The 18,613-nt window shown below is 39.5% G+C and overlaps 1 protein-coding gene across 2 annotated transcripts in view; it reads right to left on the reverse strand.

Annotated features, from left to right (window-relative positions):
• LOC114458500 (uncharacterized transmembrane protein DDB_G0289901-like) overlaps positions 1 to 10,455 on the reverse strand; it is a 32,420-nt gene extending 21,965 nt beyond the window's left edge. The window contains exons 1-12 of one of the 2 annotated variants that reach the window (XM_028440883.1): positions 10,429 to 10,455; positions 9,003 to 9,070; positions 6,322 to 6,390; positions 3,613 to 3,657; positions 3,390 to 3,446; positions 3,000 to 3,071; positions 2,249 to 2,332; positions 2,102 to 2,131; positions 1,271 to 1,318; positions 1,155 to 1,202; positions 753 to 797; positions 651 to 686 (exon numbers count right to left, since the gene is read on the reverse strand). In XM_028440883.1, the coding sequence (XP_028296684.1) occupies positions 651 to 686; positions 753 to 797; positions 1,155 to 1,202; positions 1,271 to 1,318; positions 2,102 to 2,131; positions 2,249 to 2,332; positions 3,000 to 3,071; positions 3,390 to 3,446; positions 3,613 to 3,657; positions 6,322 to 6,390; positions 9,003 to 9,070; positions 10,429 to 10,439 (613 nt within the window). In that variant the 5' untranslated portion in view covers positions 10,440 to 10,455. The remainder of the gene's footprint in view (positions 1 to 650; positions 687 to 752; positions 798 to 1,154; positions 1,203 to 1,270; positions 1,319 to 2,101; positions 2,132 to 2,248; positions 2,333 to 2,999; positions 3,072 to 3,389; positions 3,447 to 3,612; positions 3,658 to 6,321; positions 6,391 to 9,002; positions 9,071 to 10,428) is intronic. The other variant, XM_028440884.1, reaches the window with a different exon arrangement.
• Positions 10,456 to 18,613: the final 8,158 nt, after the last annotated feature.

Consider the following 18,613-nt stretch of genomic DNA (forward strand, 5'->3'; position numbering starts at 1 on the left):
CCTTTACACGTAAATGGTTGCACGTGCGCTGTCAGGTCCCCAAGGTGACAAACACATAAAAACATGCAATGGGAACAGAGGCAGGAGGGCAATGTGCCTTTGGGAGGGGGCGTGGCCTCCCTCTGCCTTACAGCGGAGTGAAAAAAACACTGTGCAGCCGTTCCAGGAAATAGCGCTGTTTAGTAATTTAGGCTATGAAACACACAAAATGTGGACACTTTCAAACTTATAGGTACTGTAGACTATTGGAAAAATAAATAATTTATAATTAAAAAAAATAATAAAAAATTATAATAATATAGTAAATATGATAATTAGTCACTGCCTACCTTGCCTACCCTGATGGCACGTCACTGCCTTGAAGGGTCATGTGACCTCAGAATAATGTTCAACATCAACAAGAGCCACAAACTAACACTAGAGGGCCAATCAGACTCACTCCAGGATAAATTCCTAATTGTGTCACTTTGAACTAAAGTGTTTGATAAATTAAAATGCAGAAAGATGCACAAATGGATGTTGAGAAAATGTTAAAAAAAATGTATGAACGACTTGTTCTTGAGCTGTTTCAGTCGGGCTGAAACGATTCAAGCCATTACTGTGTGTCTAAGTAGTGAAGCTTGTTTACATCTCTATCCCAAAACACTGACCTGTTGTGTCCCGCTGAGTGGGCGGAGTCAGGCCACCTGTCCAAAAATATAAATATTATTTCAGTCTGTTGCGTCCTGACTAAACAACTTCTATTCACCTACCTGTGAGGCTGAGCCACACGTTGTAGTTGGAAGATTCAACACTTCCTAAGGACGACACAGCATCATTATTATTTTAATCCAACAGACCAACCTACAGACAGTCCACAGACCCACCCATAGACCAACCCACAGACCCACCCATAGACCAACCCACAGACCCACCCATAGACCAACCCACAGACCCACCCGTAGACCAACCCACAGACCCACCCATAGACCAACCCACAGACCCACCCGTAGACCAACCCACAGACCCACCCGTAGACCAACCCACAGATTCACCCGTAGACCAACCCACAGACCCACCCGTAGACCAACCCACAGACCCACCCGTAGACCAACCCACAGACCCACCCGTAGACCAACCCACAGACCCACCCGTAGACCAACCCACAGACCCACCCGTGGACTGCAGTTGAGATGCTCCTTCTCCAAAAACATGTACAACTCCTAAAAAAGATAATTAGGGAGTCAGCTCATTGGGCACAGTGTCCAAAGCCCTGCCCACCACATCTCACCTGACTGACTGCTAGCTCCGCCCCCATTCAGAAGTTTATGTCCATTACCTGGAAAAACTCAAACTTAAAAAAGGCTTCATTTCCTAAAAAGAACGTGAATGAGGAAGTTCTATGTATCAGGGTTATTGATTATGACGTGTATCGGGTTATTGATTATGTTAAATCTAGTCATCGATGTGAAGTGATGAAAGAAAGATATTGACTAATGTCTACGTCATTGAAACACCAGCATTAAAAGTTCTACGCAGACTAATTGGTGATCTCGACATGATGTCGGCTGTTTTCTGAAAATTTTCAAATTGGAGATTTGAAAAAGCTGTTAAAACAGAACTTCATTCATTTGTTAGAAATGTTGTGCTGTTTGCAGAAAAATGTGTATATCAGTGGCCGAATTCCTCTGGTCCATAAAGGAGATCTGAAATACTCAAGGATATGTTTTCGTCTGCTGCATGTGCAGAGCATTCACTGCTTTAATGTGTTTTTGGGTGCAGACATCTTTTTAAAGCAGAAGGATTGTATCTGAATAAGGATGGAGTGAAACTTCTCCTGCTACTACTGATGTCCAATCCACCCATGCATCAAACTGTTGTTACTGTTGAACTAGTCCATTAATACAACCACGTTAACCAATAATTAACCAATAAACATCAGTCCAACAAACCATAGTGCTGTGCTGATGTTAGCAAATGGACTACTCATGTAACCTTAGCAACCCCTAGTGTACTGGCTAACCTTAAAGCTAGCAACAATAGCTAATATTCATATTTTGAAAAAACCAAAAATAATAAAAGTGATGAAAATAGTAAATAGAAAAAGTGTGTGTGTTCTTACCCTCAGATTCTGGTTCAGTTCCATCAGGTTCTGTGGACAGTAAAGTTTTTTAGAGCAAGTCCAGGTTAAAACTGTAAACTAGTTAAACTGAGTTAAGTTAGTCTTTTTGGTAAACAGTTTTAGAGAAACTGAAAAAGAGTTTACAACCTGGAGTTTTAGACTGAGGAAGAAGTTCTCCTCCTGAGGAACCTGCAGAACTCTGAAAAGCTGAAGATCCAGGACTAGCGAAACCTGGAGAACCAAAGCAGCAGTTATAGCTCTTCAGCCTAGGTTCCCGAAGTGGGGTACGGGTATCCACAGGGGTATGTGAATTGTCATGGGGGTACGTGAATGAAAATTAAAAACTAGAATATAAATAGAGCAGTTAATGTTAAGGTTACGTTATTGTTAAGCTAATACTAGGTCAATCAATTTTAATGCTAGGCTAATACTATTTCTATGTTAATGTTGATGCTATTGCTTGGTTATTTCTATTGCAAGGCTAATGCTAGATAATGCTAATTCCACTACTAAGCTAATGCAGTACGACGTAGGCCAGCACATGCATTCTCATTTGAGTTTTCTTCAGGAAATGCAAATATTCTAGTTATTATTATTATGATTATATATTATTTCTCAACAGGAAAGGTCAGATTCACTGTAGGGCTACATTGGTTATAACATTATTATGTTTTTATGTGTGCAGTAGGAGGTTCAAGGGTTAAATGTCTGAAAGGGTCCAGGACTGTGGAAAGTTCTAGAAACACTGCTCTACAGGGTCACGGTTAACACTACTGATACCCTAACGCTAACCAGATAAAGAACCACTACCAATGACTGAGGACAGCATACAGAGCACCGAGCTGTTCTTCAGGGTTTGGTGCTGAGTAAATAATTAGAGACAACCATTGCCGTTTACCTGCAGCACCCCCTATAGCGCCCCCTGCTGGCCCACCATGTGACGCTCCACCCGATGACTGAATGTTGGCTGCTGCAAATTGAGAAAAAGCTGTTTAGAACAGTGTCAGAGTTTAACTTCAGGTTAGTGTCATAGAGGTCCTTGATAAACTTCTTGATTCATAAGAAAAGTGAGCTCAAACTGGACTTTGATCCCTGCTGAGATGAAGTAAAGGCACTGATAAAGGTCAAGTCTCAGTGAAGCTTCTGTTCCAGACTTGGTGTATCAGGGTTACCTTCAGGATGTAAACTCAACCCAATCAGAATGATGCAGGACTGAGAAGATAAACCTGAGACTGAGCAGAACAAAACGAAGCATTGAGAAAATCAAAACTTGATCCAGGTCACTCACCTGAACCTCCGGCTGCGAGAGCTGCCATCGCCGTGCTCTGCTGCACTCCAGGAGGTCCTAAAGGTGCAGGGGGATTACTGCTGCATGAAAGACGCTTTTGTTTTCAGGGAAAGCCTCGTAATAAAGATCAGAGTCTCAGACTTCAACCTGAGAGCTGGAAGCAACCTGTGCTCAACCCTCTGCAGTTATGCTTTATGTTGGTTTATGTGTTTTAAAGTCTCACCCTCAAACTGATCCTGACTCATGGTGTCATCATCATCATCATCATCTGCAAAGAGAACACATGCTTTTATTTCTCTAATTAAACACGTTTAATGTTCTCCTTCATGAACAAAGGGTTTATCGTTCCAACTCTAGGGTGTTATTGATGTACATAAACAATGAAGTTTTAGTTTCCCTGGCCTCAGTGAGAAGGTTTAGGTTTAAGGTGAGGTTTCACTGCTGGCTTTGATCCTCACCTTCATCAGCGTTTCACTAGAACCTCCAACAACTCGTCTGTTTACATTTTAAAGTCTCTCAGTCTTTGATCTGAACCATCATTGTCACATTTAAAAATGTTCATTAAACCACTGACCTATAAATCCATCTGCATGACATCTTTATTATGACATGATGGGCCTTTAGATTTGTTACTGTGGAAATGACTTGTCGACTATAAAAAGAATTGATTAAAGATTGTGGCTGACTCCTCCCACCCTGGTCATAAACTGTTTCAATGTCTCCTCTCTGGAAGGAGGTTTAGAACCTTCAGACACAAAAACAGCTTCTTTCCCTCTGCCACCATCCACATGACCCCCCCCCCCCCCCCACCACCACCACCTCCACCTCCATGATGACATTATCTGCTGCACTGTGTATATATTTATATTTATCCCTCATCCTTTATATTTATCACTATTATTATTATTGTTGCTGGGTCGTTCGTTTGAACACTACCGATACCCCCACGAAAATGAGATGGTTCATCTCAAAGGGTTTATCCTATAAATGAAAATGTAACCAAAAATAACTTAATATGCCTTTAAAAAACAAAACTTATAACAAATACATTTCTTGTGATTAAAACATTGTACTATTCTATAAAGTCAACCATGAACAGAAAATCAGAACCTCAGCTGTAAAGCTAGTACAGTTAGCTTATCTAAAACACAATTATGTAATGTAAACAATGTACAGTCATTTTTCACAGCTGTAGTAAAACATCAATAACAAAAATCATTGGTTCCAATGTTTCCTATCACTAAATTCATGCAAAGACTGGAATTTTTTGGGTTCTTAGAACATTCTGTACTTCAGACCTCTGAAAACATCTTCTGAGATGTATTTGATTTGTGCATTAGTTTAGCAGCTTTCAAATTTTGCACAAAATCTGCAATTAGCTCATTTGTTGTGTTTGCTAGTTTAACCAAACCTACAGCTAACTGCTGAAACACATTAGCAGAGGAGAGAGAAGACCTCCTTCTCTGAATCACAGTCTCTCACAGGACACAGTGGTGCAGTTTACCATAGAAGTCTGTTCTCTTCAGCCACCACTGCAGAGAACATTCTTCCATCTCAAGTTTGGATTCTGACTTATCGACATTTAACATAATTTGGATGTTCTCCACCTCAAGCAATTTCATTGTTAACTTGTCATTAATGTGTTTGGAAAGCGCGGTGGCCGGTGTTTACGTGAAATCATAACACTGGGTTGATCACGTAAGGTGCTCTAATAGGCTCCGCCTCCGCTGGCAGCTCTTTTCTTTGTTTTGCATATTACGCTCGTGCATCTGTCAGTTAGACGTAGGAACTACAGATGAACCCAATGAACCCCCACAACCCATCAGCCTTGAATCCCGACTTATTTATGCTTAAAAAAATTTAAAAAAAGAATCTGATTAAAAACTCAATTAATCTGAATAATTAATATGAAATAATTAATGCTTTTATGTATGCATTTGATATAATTTTCCATCTTGTTTTTCATAAATGAAGCAGGTGATTAACTATAGTTGTAGTGGTCGTCCTCCATTTTTTTTCTTTTAAGCAGAAAAATCATGGTTTTATTTACTTTTCTTAACATTAATGATGTCATTTTCATTCATTCTAGTCCTCTTATAAGTGATGCTGATATAAAATAAATTTGATGAATTATAAAAAATAAAAAAAAATTTTTTTTTCCACTTTAACAAATAATTGTACATTATTTTCTATGAGATTTGTAGAATAGTTGTTTTTTTTTTTTTCAAATAAGGTTTCACTTTTTACCCTTTCTGTTTTTCTTTTTGTCTCAATAGGGGGCCCTGAGAGTTTTTTTATTGTTTAAAGGGGGGTACAGCAGAAAAAGTTTGAGAAAAACTGTTTTTATTGATTCGTGTAGATTCTGCTATTTTTGAAAAGCATGTGTTCTAAAGACGAATATATGCACTTCTGTTGAAATAATTCTACATTTTGAAGCAACACTTACCTGCACTCAATTTAAATATTTCAGAATAATACAGTGAAATTCAAGGCTTTATAGAACAGTTGTTACAGACTCAACATACGAGGTTAGAACATGATGTTTATAATGTCTGTTGATCTAAAGTGGGCTGAGACCCGAACCCTGGGCTCGTGTGATACTAGAAATACTTCGTGAAACAGAGGCGGTTCCTTCTTATTGTCTCATCATGTTAGTCAAATATGTCTCAGAGACAGAGAATTCTGTTATAATAATAATAAATATTATGTCCAAAGCAATAGTAACTATTGAACTCTGGTCCAGATCAGACCAGGATCATCAGGAAGTCTTAAGATGGTTTGGACTTTGTTGACCTGCTGAATAAGGGTTAGGAAGAGCTCCACAGAAACAGAAGAACCCTAAGGTCACTTCAACATGGTTGAACCAAATAAACATCCATTTAAATATTGATTGTTTAACTATTATTGACCAGTAGTGATTATTGAACCTCACCTTCCTCCTCAGACAGCTCCCCCTCCCCCTCCTCCATTGTTTCCTCCTCCACCTCCTCTGGTTCTTTCTCTGGAAAACAAGTGAACACCAGTAACACCAGTGAGACCAGTAACACCAGTAACACCAGTAACACCAGTAACACTTGTGAGACCAGCAACACTTGTGAGACCAGCAACACCAGTAACACTTGTGAGACTAGTAACACCAGTAACACCTGTGAGACTAGTGACACCAGTAACACCTGTGAGACCAGTAACACTTGTGAGACCAGTAACACTTGTGAGACTAGTAACACTTGTGAGACTAGTAACACTTGTGAGACGAGTAACACTTGTGAGACTAGTAACACTAGTGAGACTAGTAACACTAGTGAGACTAGTAACACCAGTAACACCTGTGAGACCAGTAACACTTGTGAGACTAGTAACACCAGTAACACCTGTGAGACCAGTAACACTTGTGAGACCAGTAACACTTGTGAGACCAGTAACACTTGTGAGACTAGTAACACTTGTGACACCAGTAACACTTGTGACACCAGTAACACTTGTGACACCAGTAACACTTGTGAGACCAGTAACACTAGTGAGACTAGTAACACTTGTGACACCAGTAACACTTGTGACACCAGTAACACCAGTAACACTTGTGACACCAGTAACACTTGTGAGACCAGTAACACTTGTGACACCAGTAACACTTGTGACACCAGTAACACTTGTGACACCAGTAACACTTGTGAGACTAGTAACACTAGTGAGACTAGTAACACCAGTAACACCTGTGAGACCAGTAACACTTGTGAGACGAGTAACACTTGTGAGACTAGTAACACTAGTGAGACTAGTAACACTAGTGAGACTAGTAACACCAGTAACACCTGTGAGACCAGTAACACTTGTGAGACTAGTAACACCAGTAACACCTGTGAGACCAGTAACACTTGTGAGACCAGTAACACTTGTGAGACTAGTAACACTTGTGACACCAGTAACACTTGTGACACCAGTAACACTTGTGACACCAGTAACACTTGTGAGACCAGTAACACTAGTGAGACTAGTAACACTTGTGACACCAGTAACACTTGTGACACCAGTAACACCAGTAACACTTGTGAGACCAGTAACACTTGTGAGACCAGTAACACTTGTGACACCAGTAACACTTGTGACACCAGTAACACCAATGAGACCAGTAACACTTGTGACACCAGTAACACTTGTGACACCAGTAACACTTGTGAGACCAGTAAAACTTGTGAGACCAGTAACACCAGTAACACTTGTGAGACCAGTAACACTTGTGACACCAGTAACACCAGTGAGACCAGTAACACTTGTGACACCAGTAACACTTGTGAGACCAGTAACACTTGTGAGACCAGTAACACCAGAAACACTTGTGAGACTAGTAACACCAGTAACACTTGTGAGACTAGTAACACCAGTAACACCTGTGAGACCAGTAACACCAGAAACACTTGTGAGACTAGTAACACCAGTAACACCTGTGAGACCAGTAACACCTGTGAGACTAGTAACACTTGTGAGACCAGTAACACTTGTGAGACCAGTGACACCTGTGAGACTAGTGAGACCAGTAACACTTGTGAGACCAGTAACACCAGTAACACCTGTGAGACCAGTAACACTTGTGAGACTAGTAACACTTGTGAGACCAGTAACACTTGTGAGACCAGTGACACCTGTGAGACTAGTGAGACCAGTAACACTTGTGAGACTAGTAACACCAGTGACACCTGTGAGACCAGTAACACTTGTGAGACTAGTAACACTTGTGAGACTAGTAACACCAGTAACACCTGTGAGACCAGTAACACCTGTGAGACTAGTGACACCAGAAACACTTGTGAGACTAGTAACACCTGTGAGACTAGTGACACCTGTGAGACTAGTAACACCAGTAACACCTGTGAGACCAGTAACACCTGTGAGACTAGTGACACCAGAAACACTTGTGAGACTAGTAACACCATTAACACCTGTGAGACCAGTAACACCTGTGAGACTAGTAACACCTGTGAGACCAGTAACACCTGTGAGACCAGTAACACCAGAAACACTTGTGAGACTAGTAACACCAGTAACACCTGTGAGACCAGTAACACCTGTGAGACTAGTGACACCAGTAACACCTGTGAGACTAGTAACACCTGTGAGACTAGTGACACCTGTGAGACTAGTGAGACCAGTAACACTTGTGAGACCAGTAACACCAGTAACACCTGTGAGACCAGTAACACTTGTGAGACTAGTAACACTTGTGAGACCAGTAACACTTGTGAGACTAGTGACACCTGTGAGACTAGTGAGACTAGTAACAATTGTGAGACTAGTAACACCAGTAACACCTGTGAGACCAGTAACACTTGTGAGACTAGTAACACTTGTGAGACCAGTAACACTTGTGAGACTAGTAACACCAGTAACACCTGTGAGACCAGTAACACTTGTGAGACTAGTAACACCAGTAACACCTGTGAGACCAGTAACACTTGTGAGACTAGTAACACTTGTGAGACTAGTAACACTTGTGAGACTAGTAACACCAGTAACACCTGTGAGACCAGTAACACTTGTGAGACTAGTAACACCAGTAACACCTGTGAGACCAGTAACACTTGTGAGACTGGTAACACCAGTAACACCAGTTTTTACCGTCTACAGGAGCTGTAGATCCTGAAGCCAATAAGATCATCATCATCATCATCACAACGAGCAGCTTTCTGTGGTAAAAAGTTAATGACATCATCAATTATTAATAATAACACATTATTTACTGACTCAGTAAACTAATGCTTTACTAGATTTATTGACAGTGGAGCTAAATCATAACTAGTTACAGTAATACTTCCACTAATATTTAATTAAAAAAATTAGTTATAAGACTGATCTAGTAAATACTCTGGGTAGAGCAGTACTAGTAAAGGTAGTCAGAGAGTACCAGTAAAGGTAGAGTAGTACTAGTAAAGTTAGAGGGTAGAGTAGTACTAGTAAAGTTAGTCAGAGGGTAGAGGAGTACTAGTAAAGGTAGTTAGAGGGTAGAGGAGTACTAGTAAAGGTAGTTAGAGGGTAGAGTAGTACTAGTAAAGGTAGTCAGAGAGTACCAGTAAAGGTAGAGTAGTACTAGTAAAGTTAGAGGGTAGAGTAGTACTAGTAAAGTTAGTCAGAGGGTAGAGGAGTACTAGTAAAGGTAGTTAGAGGGTAGAGGAGTACTAGTAAAGGTAGTTAGAGGGTAGAGTAGTACTAGTAAAGGTAGTTAGAGGGTAGAGTAGTACTAGTAAAGGTAGTTAGAGTACCAGTAAAGGTAGTTATAGGGTAGAGTAGTACCAGTAAAGGTAGTCAGAGTACCAGTAAAGGTAGAGTAGTACTAGTAAAGGTAGTTAGAGAGTAGTACCAGTAAAGGTAGTCAGAGTACCAGTAAAGGTAGTTATAGGGTAGAGTAGTACTAGTAAAGGTAGTTAGAGTACCAGTAAAGGTAGTTATAGGGTAGAGTAGTACCAGTAAAGGTAGTCAGAGTACCAGTAAAGGTAGAGTAGTACTAGTAAAGGTAGTTAGAGGGTAGAGTAGTACTAGTAAAGGTAGTTAGAGAGTAGTACCAGTAAAGGTAGTCAGAATACCAGTAAAGGTAGAGTAGTACTAGTAAAGTTAGAGGGTAGAGTAGTACTAGTAAAGGTAGAGGGTAGAGTAGTACTAGTAAAGGTAGAGTAGTACTAGTAAAGTTAGAGGGTAGAGTAGTACTAGTAAAGGTAGAGTAGTACTAGTAAAGTTAGAGGGTAGAGTAGTACTAGTAAAGTTAGAGGGTAGAGTAGTACTAGTAAAGGTAGAGTAGTACTAGTAAAGTTAGAGGGTAGAGTAGTACTAGTAAAGGTAGTTAGAGAGTAGTACCAGTAAAGGTAGTCAGAATACCAGTAAAGGTAGAATAGTACTAGTAAAGGTAGAGTAGTACTAGTAAAGTTAGAGGGTAGAGTAGTACTAGTAAAGGTAGTTAGAATACCAGTAAAGGTAGAGTAGTACTAGTAAAGGTAGAGTAGTACTAGTAAAGTTAGAGGGTAGAGTAGTACTAGTAAAGGTAGTTACTCACGATGATAACATGATGCTGCTGTGACAGTTTCTCTGCTGAAAGCTGCAGCTCCACCTTCAAACAAGCACTTATACTGAGAAGGAGGGGCCAGGGCCCCACCCCTACACATACTACTGACAATGTGCAGAAATATTACAGACTAACTACTGATGAACTACAGACCGTAGACTATGGTCCTTGTAGACGTGTCCCTGCTTCAACACGCCTGGTAGAAACAATGTGATGTCATCAAATGCTGCAGAAACAGATAACGAGCCATTCATTTGATTCATGTGTGTTGGAGCAAAGACACATGTAAAAGTCTCAAGACTCCAGCCCTCGTGGATGGAGTTGAATACCCCTGGTCTGTAGTTTGTCAGTAGTTAGTCTGTAGTGTTTTGAATTGAATCCTTGGTCCTTGATCTAAACTGATTCTTCTCCTTAACAATATAGTCAACAACATACAGTATAGTACACGTCTGATATTGTCCTATGCCTGCCTGGTCTTCATCCACCAGTTCCTGAACAATACTTTCTAACCATTCTTAAAAACCCAATCTTGATCCGGGGTAGCCTATAAACTACTGGCCCATATCTAAACTTCCCTTCATGTCTAAAATCATGGAGAAAGTGGTTGCTAAGCAACTGACCAGCTGTATCAAAAACTGGTTGTGATCAAATGATCTCCAGATAAATTAAACATAAACTCTGATCATGTGATTAAAAGTCTCTTGGTGATCTGGGCTCATCTGTTAAACCTTGTGTTTGATCAGTTCATGTCTTTGGAGGGTCGCTGTCATCTACTGACTAAAAACTGTTTTATCATCTGACAAATATCTCTAAAGTCAGACATTTATTATTAAAATCAGATCTAGAACTGGTCATACACACATTTATATCATCACACATGAACTATTGTAATTTGACATGTTTTAATAAGTCGACCCTAAACAGACTCCAGATCGTACAGACGCTGCTGTCAGACTTTTAACTGGTGCTTCTAGAACATCCCACATTACCACCATTCTTTCTACTCTGCACTGGTTCTAGTGAAGTTTAGAATAAACTATAAATATTAGTTATTACATTACATGAGCGTTACATGGTCAGACCCCTCAATATATCTCAGACTTGTTGTACCCCTACACAGGTCTACAGACCAGGGTCTCCTAAAGACCCTAGAACTAAATGTAAAACCAGAGGAGACCTGGTGTTCCAGACTCTGGAATAACCTGCACCAGTCTCTCAGGGAGCTCAACTGTGTGGTTACTTTTAAAAACTGGATTTTAAATGTTTTTATCCTTTTATGATGTTTATGTACATGTTTTATTATTTTATTATGATGTTACACTATTTTCACCACAACTCTGTTCAGCACTTTGTGATTTTATCTGCAAAAAGTGCTTTTTAAATAAATTACTTATACTCATAACCTTTTATCTAAGATCAATGCGTACAGTTTGTGTCGATATGACACATTCTTTTCTGTCCGGAATGACTGATGTTATTGCTTCCCTCTATGATCTTGGGGATCACCTCCCTTTAGTGTGTAATTAAAACACTGATAGAGTAATGGTATTATCTGATCCTTAAATGCTTTGTACCACTGTAAACATCTGTCCCAGATGCTTTATTAGCCTTTAATCTGGATATAGATTTCAATATTTCCTGCTCAGAAATGTCTCATCAGGGCGTCATTCTGTTTATCACCAACTGTGAGGGTGGGTCTAATAAGCCTAGGAAGTTGTTTATCTCCTGGTTCTGTGTATAAGTCTCTATAATATGTTTCAAAAGTGCGTTGGAGTTCCTCCAGCATGTGATGAGTCTCTCATTTTAAATATTGGCCTGTCTGCTTGTTCCTTCCTTATCCTCCATGTCGTCACTTTCTGAGCTCGTGGACCATTTTCATAGAATTTCTGCTTAGGATATTTGGCTTTTTCCTCTAAATCTTCTTCATAAAATGTATTTATTTGCTTTTTGACCTTATTTATTTTAATTTATCATGGATGGCTCTTTCCCTTCACTGTGCTCCTTTTCTAGACTTTTTTTTTAGAGTTGTTGTCTCTTTAAGCTCATTTTTTATGAATTACAAACCTATTTTGTCATCAGTATATTATTATTTAGTCTCTAAGTTGTATTTTTCTTTTGTGTGTTTAAGTGCTGTGTCAGATAAACTGCTGAGTGGTCAGAAACATCCCTGGCCCCCATTTAACAGTCTATTAGTCTGTCTGAATAGTACATAAAAAATAGTCTATTCTTGAATGGACATTATGGCTTGCAGTGTAAAATGTATATTGTCTCTCTGTTGAGTGGAAGTCCCTCCATACGTCGATTAAACCCAGCTCTGTCAGCATTTTTTTGTGATCCTGGCATTAGAAGTGAACCTCTTTAAAGGGTTTGTGGAGTCAAGTTTAGGTTGAAGCTGCATGTTCCAGTCTCCTCCACTTATCAAAACTCCTGAGGCTTCAGAGCTGATCAGGTTGATTAGTTCTCTAATCAGGGAGTTATCCTGACCTGGTGGTAAATAAACGTTAATAAACGTTACTTCTCTCTGTTCCAGGAGTCCTTTAACCAGATGTAACGACCTTCTTTGTCACTGTTTTCATGCTTGATGTTATTGAGGTGTGTTTCCTGCCAGAATATTACATCTAACTAATCCCTTTTCATTTTTAATTGGATTGTGTAAACCATTTACGTTAAGTTTAATCACCTTGTGTTCCTCACATTGCATTTATTCCTAAAAAATATGAAAGACAATGAGTTAAACATAACTGGAGACCAAATGTGAACTTTGCTCAAACTGCACTCTGAACACCTAACAAAAACAAATATGAAAAAACAAATAGGGTTCCATTCTGAAGTAGATAAATAAATACTCCGTAGGTGGGGGATGGTCTAGTTCAGCACCAGAGCCCCTGTAAGCCTGACTTGTTCCTTCTCAGTGAAGAAAATCACTTACTTTACAGATTAATCTACGTTTTCCTCTTGTCAGTCGGTCATTTTATCTCACTTTAGTTGATCCCATCCAGTTATAAGTGAGACATAAACAGACAGATTAATAAACATTAACATCAACTGATGTGTAAACAATGGTAAATTAAATCATTCTTAAAGAACGTATCAAGGAATATAGGTGTGGTAGTTTTTATTTGAGTGTCACCTCACTGAAGGTCTGTTCTCCCGTGTGACGTCACTGGCAGCATGTCCCATATATGAAGTCTTACTATTACTCCCAGTATGATACACAGTGGTTCTCAGTCATTTATGGGCAGTGAAATCTTTGTAGCTTCTCTTGAAGCTCGCCACCAAGGTGCTTTCTGCTGGTTGCCAGGTTTGGTTGGCTCCTCTCAGGAAACTTCTCTTCTTCAGGTCTGCGGCTGCATCCCCCGCGGGGCGGTACATAACTGGCCCGGAGTCAAAAAACACTCGTAGCTTGGCGGGCGGCAGCGTTTGGAATTCTATTCCTTTATCCTAGAGCATCCTCCTGATGTTCCCATATGCCTTCCTGTTAGCGAGTGTCTCAGCTGGGTAGTCGTGGTCAAAATAAATCCTGCTCTTTCCCAGAATAACCTCCTTTTTCTTCCAGGTGGAGTGTAGCACCAGTTCATTAGTTTTAAACTCCTGAAAGTATTTGACCACCAACCTAGGTTGGGGGGTTTGGGGCATAGAGCTCTGTGGCACCGCTGTATTCTAAGGTCGGACTGTGCCGGTGGCTCCAGCTCTATCTTTATGAGGTTATCAATAAAATGGTGAATATTGTTATCTTCAGTTCCCTCCAGAATGACGTGAATACGGACGTTGTTATGCCTCCAGCGTGCGTCCAGGTGTGTACGCTCGTTCTGTAGACTCTCCTGTGCTTGGAATGACTGGCTCTTGGAAATCCACCGTCCACTCTTCAATGTCGGAGATTCACCCCTCGGGCTCGTTCACTCTCTCTGTTGTAGCTTTTAGGCCGGATACCACCTCACTTAGCTTCTGCTGGATGTCGGCTAACTCAGATTTCAGGTCATCCCTGAGTTTGGTCAGTAATTCACCAAGTTGAGATTTCACTTCCAGTGTGAGTGTTTTAATGTCCTCACGAATGGTGGTGAAGTTATCTTTCTCAATGTGTATCTCTGTTAGCTCTGTGCTACGCCCGTATCCACCATGACACTCTCCCTGGTCCTCAGCTGTGGCCTCGTCGTTGCCCAGTAGTTCACCCTTGTCCTCTCTCATAGACTACCCTTGTTCTTCTTGTACCTTCTCCCTCCATCATTAATGTTTGTATAATTTCAGTAGTCGTTCTACGTTAGTGGGGAAAAGCTCCGACTGACCTGGAGATGTTTATCAGATTATAACTGACATTAAACAGACACTCTGTGCTTCTAGAAAAATGATCAGAGACATTTTTATCCACATGATGTTTTATTAATCATAATTAATATTAATGAGTAGAAGGTGAGTGTGAACAACTATTCTCTATGTGACGTTCTTTAGTTTATCTTTAGTTCCTCGTAGCCATGGTAACCTCTTTTCCTTTGATTTACATTCAAACCTGTGATTTATGACTTTATATCAGTGGAAAGTGTTAAATATTAGCTTTTAGTTCATTTTAGGAAATGTGGAGTTTTTTCACCACGACAGACGTCACTAACTTTATTATTGTTATTATTATTACGTCACCTAGTGGAAGTGCGTCTGATTGTCGGAACAAACATGATCACCTTTTCCTAACACCATCAATCAATCAATCAATCTTTATTTGTATAGCTCCAAATCATAACCAATGGTATCTCAAGACACTTTACAGTAGAGCAGTCTTAAGGACGGACTCTTCATTTTATGGATACACACATATGCATATATACGTATATACACATACATATGTATCCCACACCCAACATGAATTCATCATGGCGGCAAGGAAAACCTTCTGTTAAGCAGCAGGAACCTTGTGTGGATCCCATTCCTATGATGAACAGCCATCCACGTTATGCTGTGTTGGGTGTGTGCAGAGGAAAGGGTGGAGACAGAGTTGTTGAGACTCTGTAACTCCACACTGAGGATCCCACGGACCTGCAAGACAAAAGCCAGAAGGAGAACAGGAGCAAACACACAAGGGAAGAAGCAGACATAGAGGGAGTGTTTGAAAGAGGAATGGGACCCTCTCCGGTCCCTCTCTAGCCTAAATGACCTCTCTCTTAACGCCCTCTCCAACCTCTCTCCAACCAGTTTAGGGCAGTCCCTGTGATTCCAAGTAATTTCTCTAATCTCTCTAGTAGAATATAGTGATCTATAGTGTCAAAAGCTGCACTAAGATCTAATAAAACCAGCACTGAGAGTCGTCCTTCATCTGAAGCCCAGAGTAGATCATTAGTTACTTTAACTAAAGCAGTCTCTGTGCTGTGTTGAGCTCTAAAACCTGACTGGAAGTCCTCCAACAGGCTGTTGTTTTGAAGAAATTCACAGAGCTGAGCTGCCACAACTTTCTCAAGAATCTTTGAAATAAAAGGAAGATTAGATATAGGCCTGTAGTTTGCTAAAGTGCTGGAATCAAGAGTAGGTTTTTTGAGAAGGGGTTTGATTACAGCTACTTTAAAGGACTGTGGCACGTAGCCTATTGATAGGGATATATTTATTGTCTCCAACAAAGATGGGCAGACCAGGGGAACAACTTCTTTAAACAGCTTAGTTGGGATCGGATCTGAAAGGCAGGTCGATGGTTTGGAGGATGAAATAATAGAGTTAAGTTCCTGAAGTCCTATATGTGTGAAACAGTTTAGGTTAGGCCTATTTACATTTAATGGTACAGCAGGCCCAGGTGAAGGCAGGGAGTGGCTAATTTTATCTCTAATCTTGTGAATTTTATGGTTAAAAAATGTCATAAAGTCCTCACAGCTGAGGGCTAGAGGAATCATGGGCTCAATAGAGCTCTGACTTTGTGTTAGCCTGGCTACAGTGCTGAAAAGGTACCTCGGATTATTTTTATTTTCTTCAATTAGTGAGGAGTAGTATGTAGATCGACTATGTCGTAAGGCTGTCATGTATTTACTATGGCTTTCTTGCCAAAGTATTCGTGACTCCTCTGTTTTATTGGAGCGCCACATTCTCTCTAATTTACGGGTTGTTTGTTTGAGTGTGTGAGTTTCAGAGCTAAACCACGGAGCTTTCCTCTGACGTTTAATAGTTTTTTCCCTCAATGGGGCAATTGAGTCCAAGGTGGATTTTAGTAGACTAGCAGAGCTATCGACAAGCAGATCCAGTTGAGAGGGGTTATAATTAATATCATAGTTATTTATTGGATGGTGCACTGAGTTTAAGGCAGCAGGAATGGCCTCTTTAAATTTAGCCACAGCACTGTTGGACAGATTTCTACTCCTAACTATTTTATTGCACAGTGCGAGATCCTCTAGGATAATGTTAAAAGATATTAAAAAGTGATCTGATAGCAGAGGATTTTCAGGGTAGACTTTTAGTTCATTAATATCAAGGCCATATGTTAGAACAAGATCAAGAGTATGATTTAAACGATGAGTAGCTTCATTAATAGTTTGAAAAAAGCCAACTGAGTCTATTAGGGACATAAAGGCTGAGCTCAGGCTATCACTATCTTTGTCCACATGGATATTAAAATCTCCTACTATCAGTATTTTATCAGAACTGAGGACTAAGTTTGATATAAACTCAGAGAATTCTGATAGAAATTCAGAATAAGGGCCTGGAGGACGGTAAATTATTACAAATAAGACTGGCTGGCAGGTTTTTGATTCGATATGAGATAAATTTAGAACCAGGCTTTCAAAGGAAGTGTAATTGGCCTTTGGTTTAGGATAGATTAGGAGAGAGGAATGATAAATAGCTGCTACACCACCTCCACGGCCTATGTCTCGTGGCATATGAGTATTTAAATGACTGGGAGGAGTGGCTTCATTTAAACTAACATATTCATCTTGATACAGCCATGTTTCAGTTAAACAGAATAAATCAAAGTTATTTTCTGAGATAAGGTCATTTACTAGTAGAGATTTGGATCTCAGTGATCTAATATTTAATAGAGCACATCTAATGCTTTTATGTTTTGGTGTTTCTAGATTTGAGATTTTAATTTTTTTCAGATTTTTATAATTGATAGCTCTTTTATTTGATTTTATGTTAAAATCATTGTGAAATATGGGTCGGGGGACAGACACCGTCTCTATTAAACACCTTTCCTTAACCCTGTGATGTCATCCATGGGATTAAAGAAAAGCAACATGAAACAACATGAAACTAAAACTAAGAACAAAACTTAGTCCTTTTACTTTTTTAATTCATTTGTTTAATTTATTCTGTTTATTTTATTTTCAATTATTTATTTTAAATTCATTGATTTATTTTAATTGTTTGTTTTTTGTGTGTATTGATTTCTGTATCTTTCTTTCTTCTTATCCATATTTATTTATTTTATTTAATTTATTTAACTTGTTTATTTATTTGTGTATTTTTAATTATCATCTAATTTCTTATTCTGTGACTCAAATAAACAACTTCTATTGACCGCCCTCATCCTTCTTCTTCTTCTTCTTCTTCTTCTTCTTCTTCTTCTTCTTCTTCTTCTTCTTAGAAAACCTTTCTTTTGTTTCTTTCAGTGTGGGTTAGGGTTAGGCTCCTCCTCCATCTCCATCATCCAATCACACATCATTAAATACCTTTTATTTCCATTGATCCATAGAAACTCAGTCTGATCAATATTGTTTAATAATTGATTCCCATCAATTACTGATCATCCTGTATTTGAACACAAACGTGCCCCTCCTATTGGTCGGGATTAGGAATGTTTGTTATAAAGTCATGTTTTGAATCATTAGATATTAATATAATATTATCAATAACTCTCCTGTTACTAAGCCTTTGTAACCACTACAGTAACTACTGTACTGTAGGTTCTCATTTTTTGTGGGTCACAAATAAAAAAATAAAACATCCTATAGAAACATTTTGCTCTTATTGTAAAATCTCTCTCCACACAAATGAACTGAGTTGGATTTTTATAAAAAGGAGTTTTTCTGACTTTAATCAAAGCTTCTCTGTGTTTTAAACAAACCTCTCACATGGTGGATCTGATCATGTGACCATGGTTTACGGCTCAAACCCTAAATCTAATCAGATCAGTTTGATCTGTTTCACCTGGAAAGAACCCACACTCATTGTTTGCTGGCTCCGCCCACTTACTGCTGGCTCCGCCCTT

The sequence above is a fragment of the Gouania willdenowi genome, unplaced genomic scaffold (assembly GCF_900634775.1).
Source record: "Gouania willdenowi unplaced genomic scaffold, fGouWil2.1 scaffold_120_arrow_ctg1, whole genome shotgun sequence".
NCBI classification, from domain to species: domain Eukaryota; kingdom Metazoa; phylum Chordata; class Actinopteri; order Blenniiformes; family Gobiesocidae; genus Gouania; species Gouania willdenowi.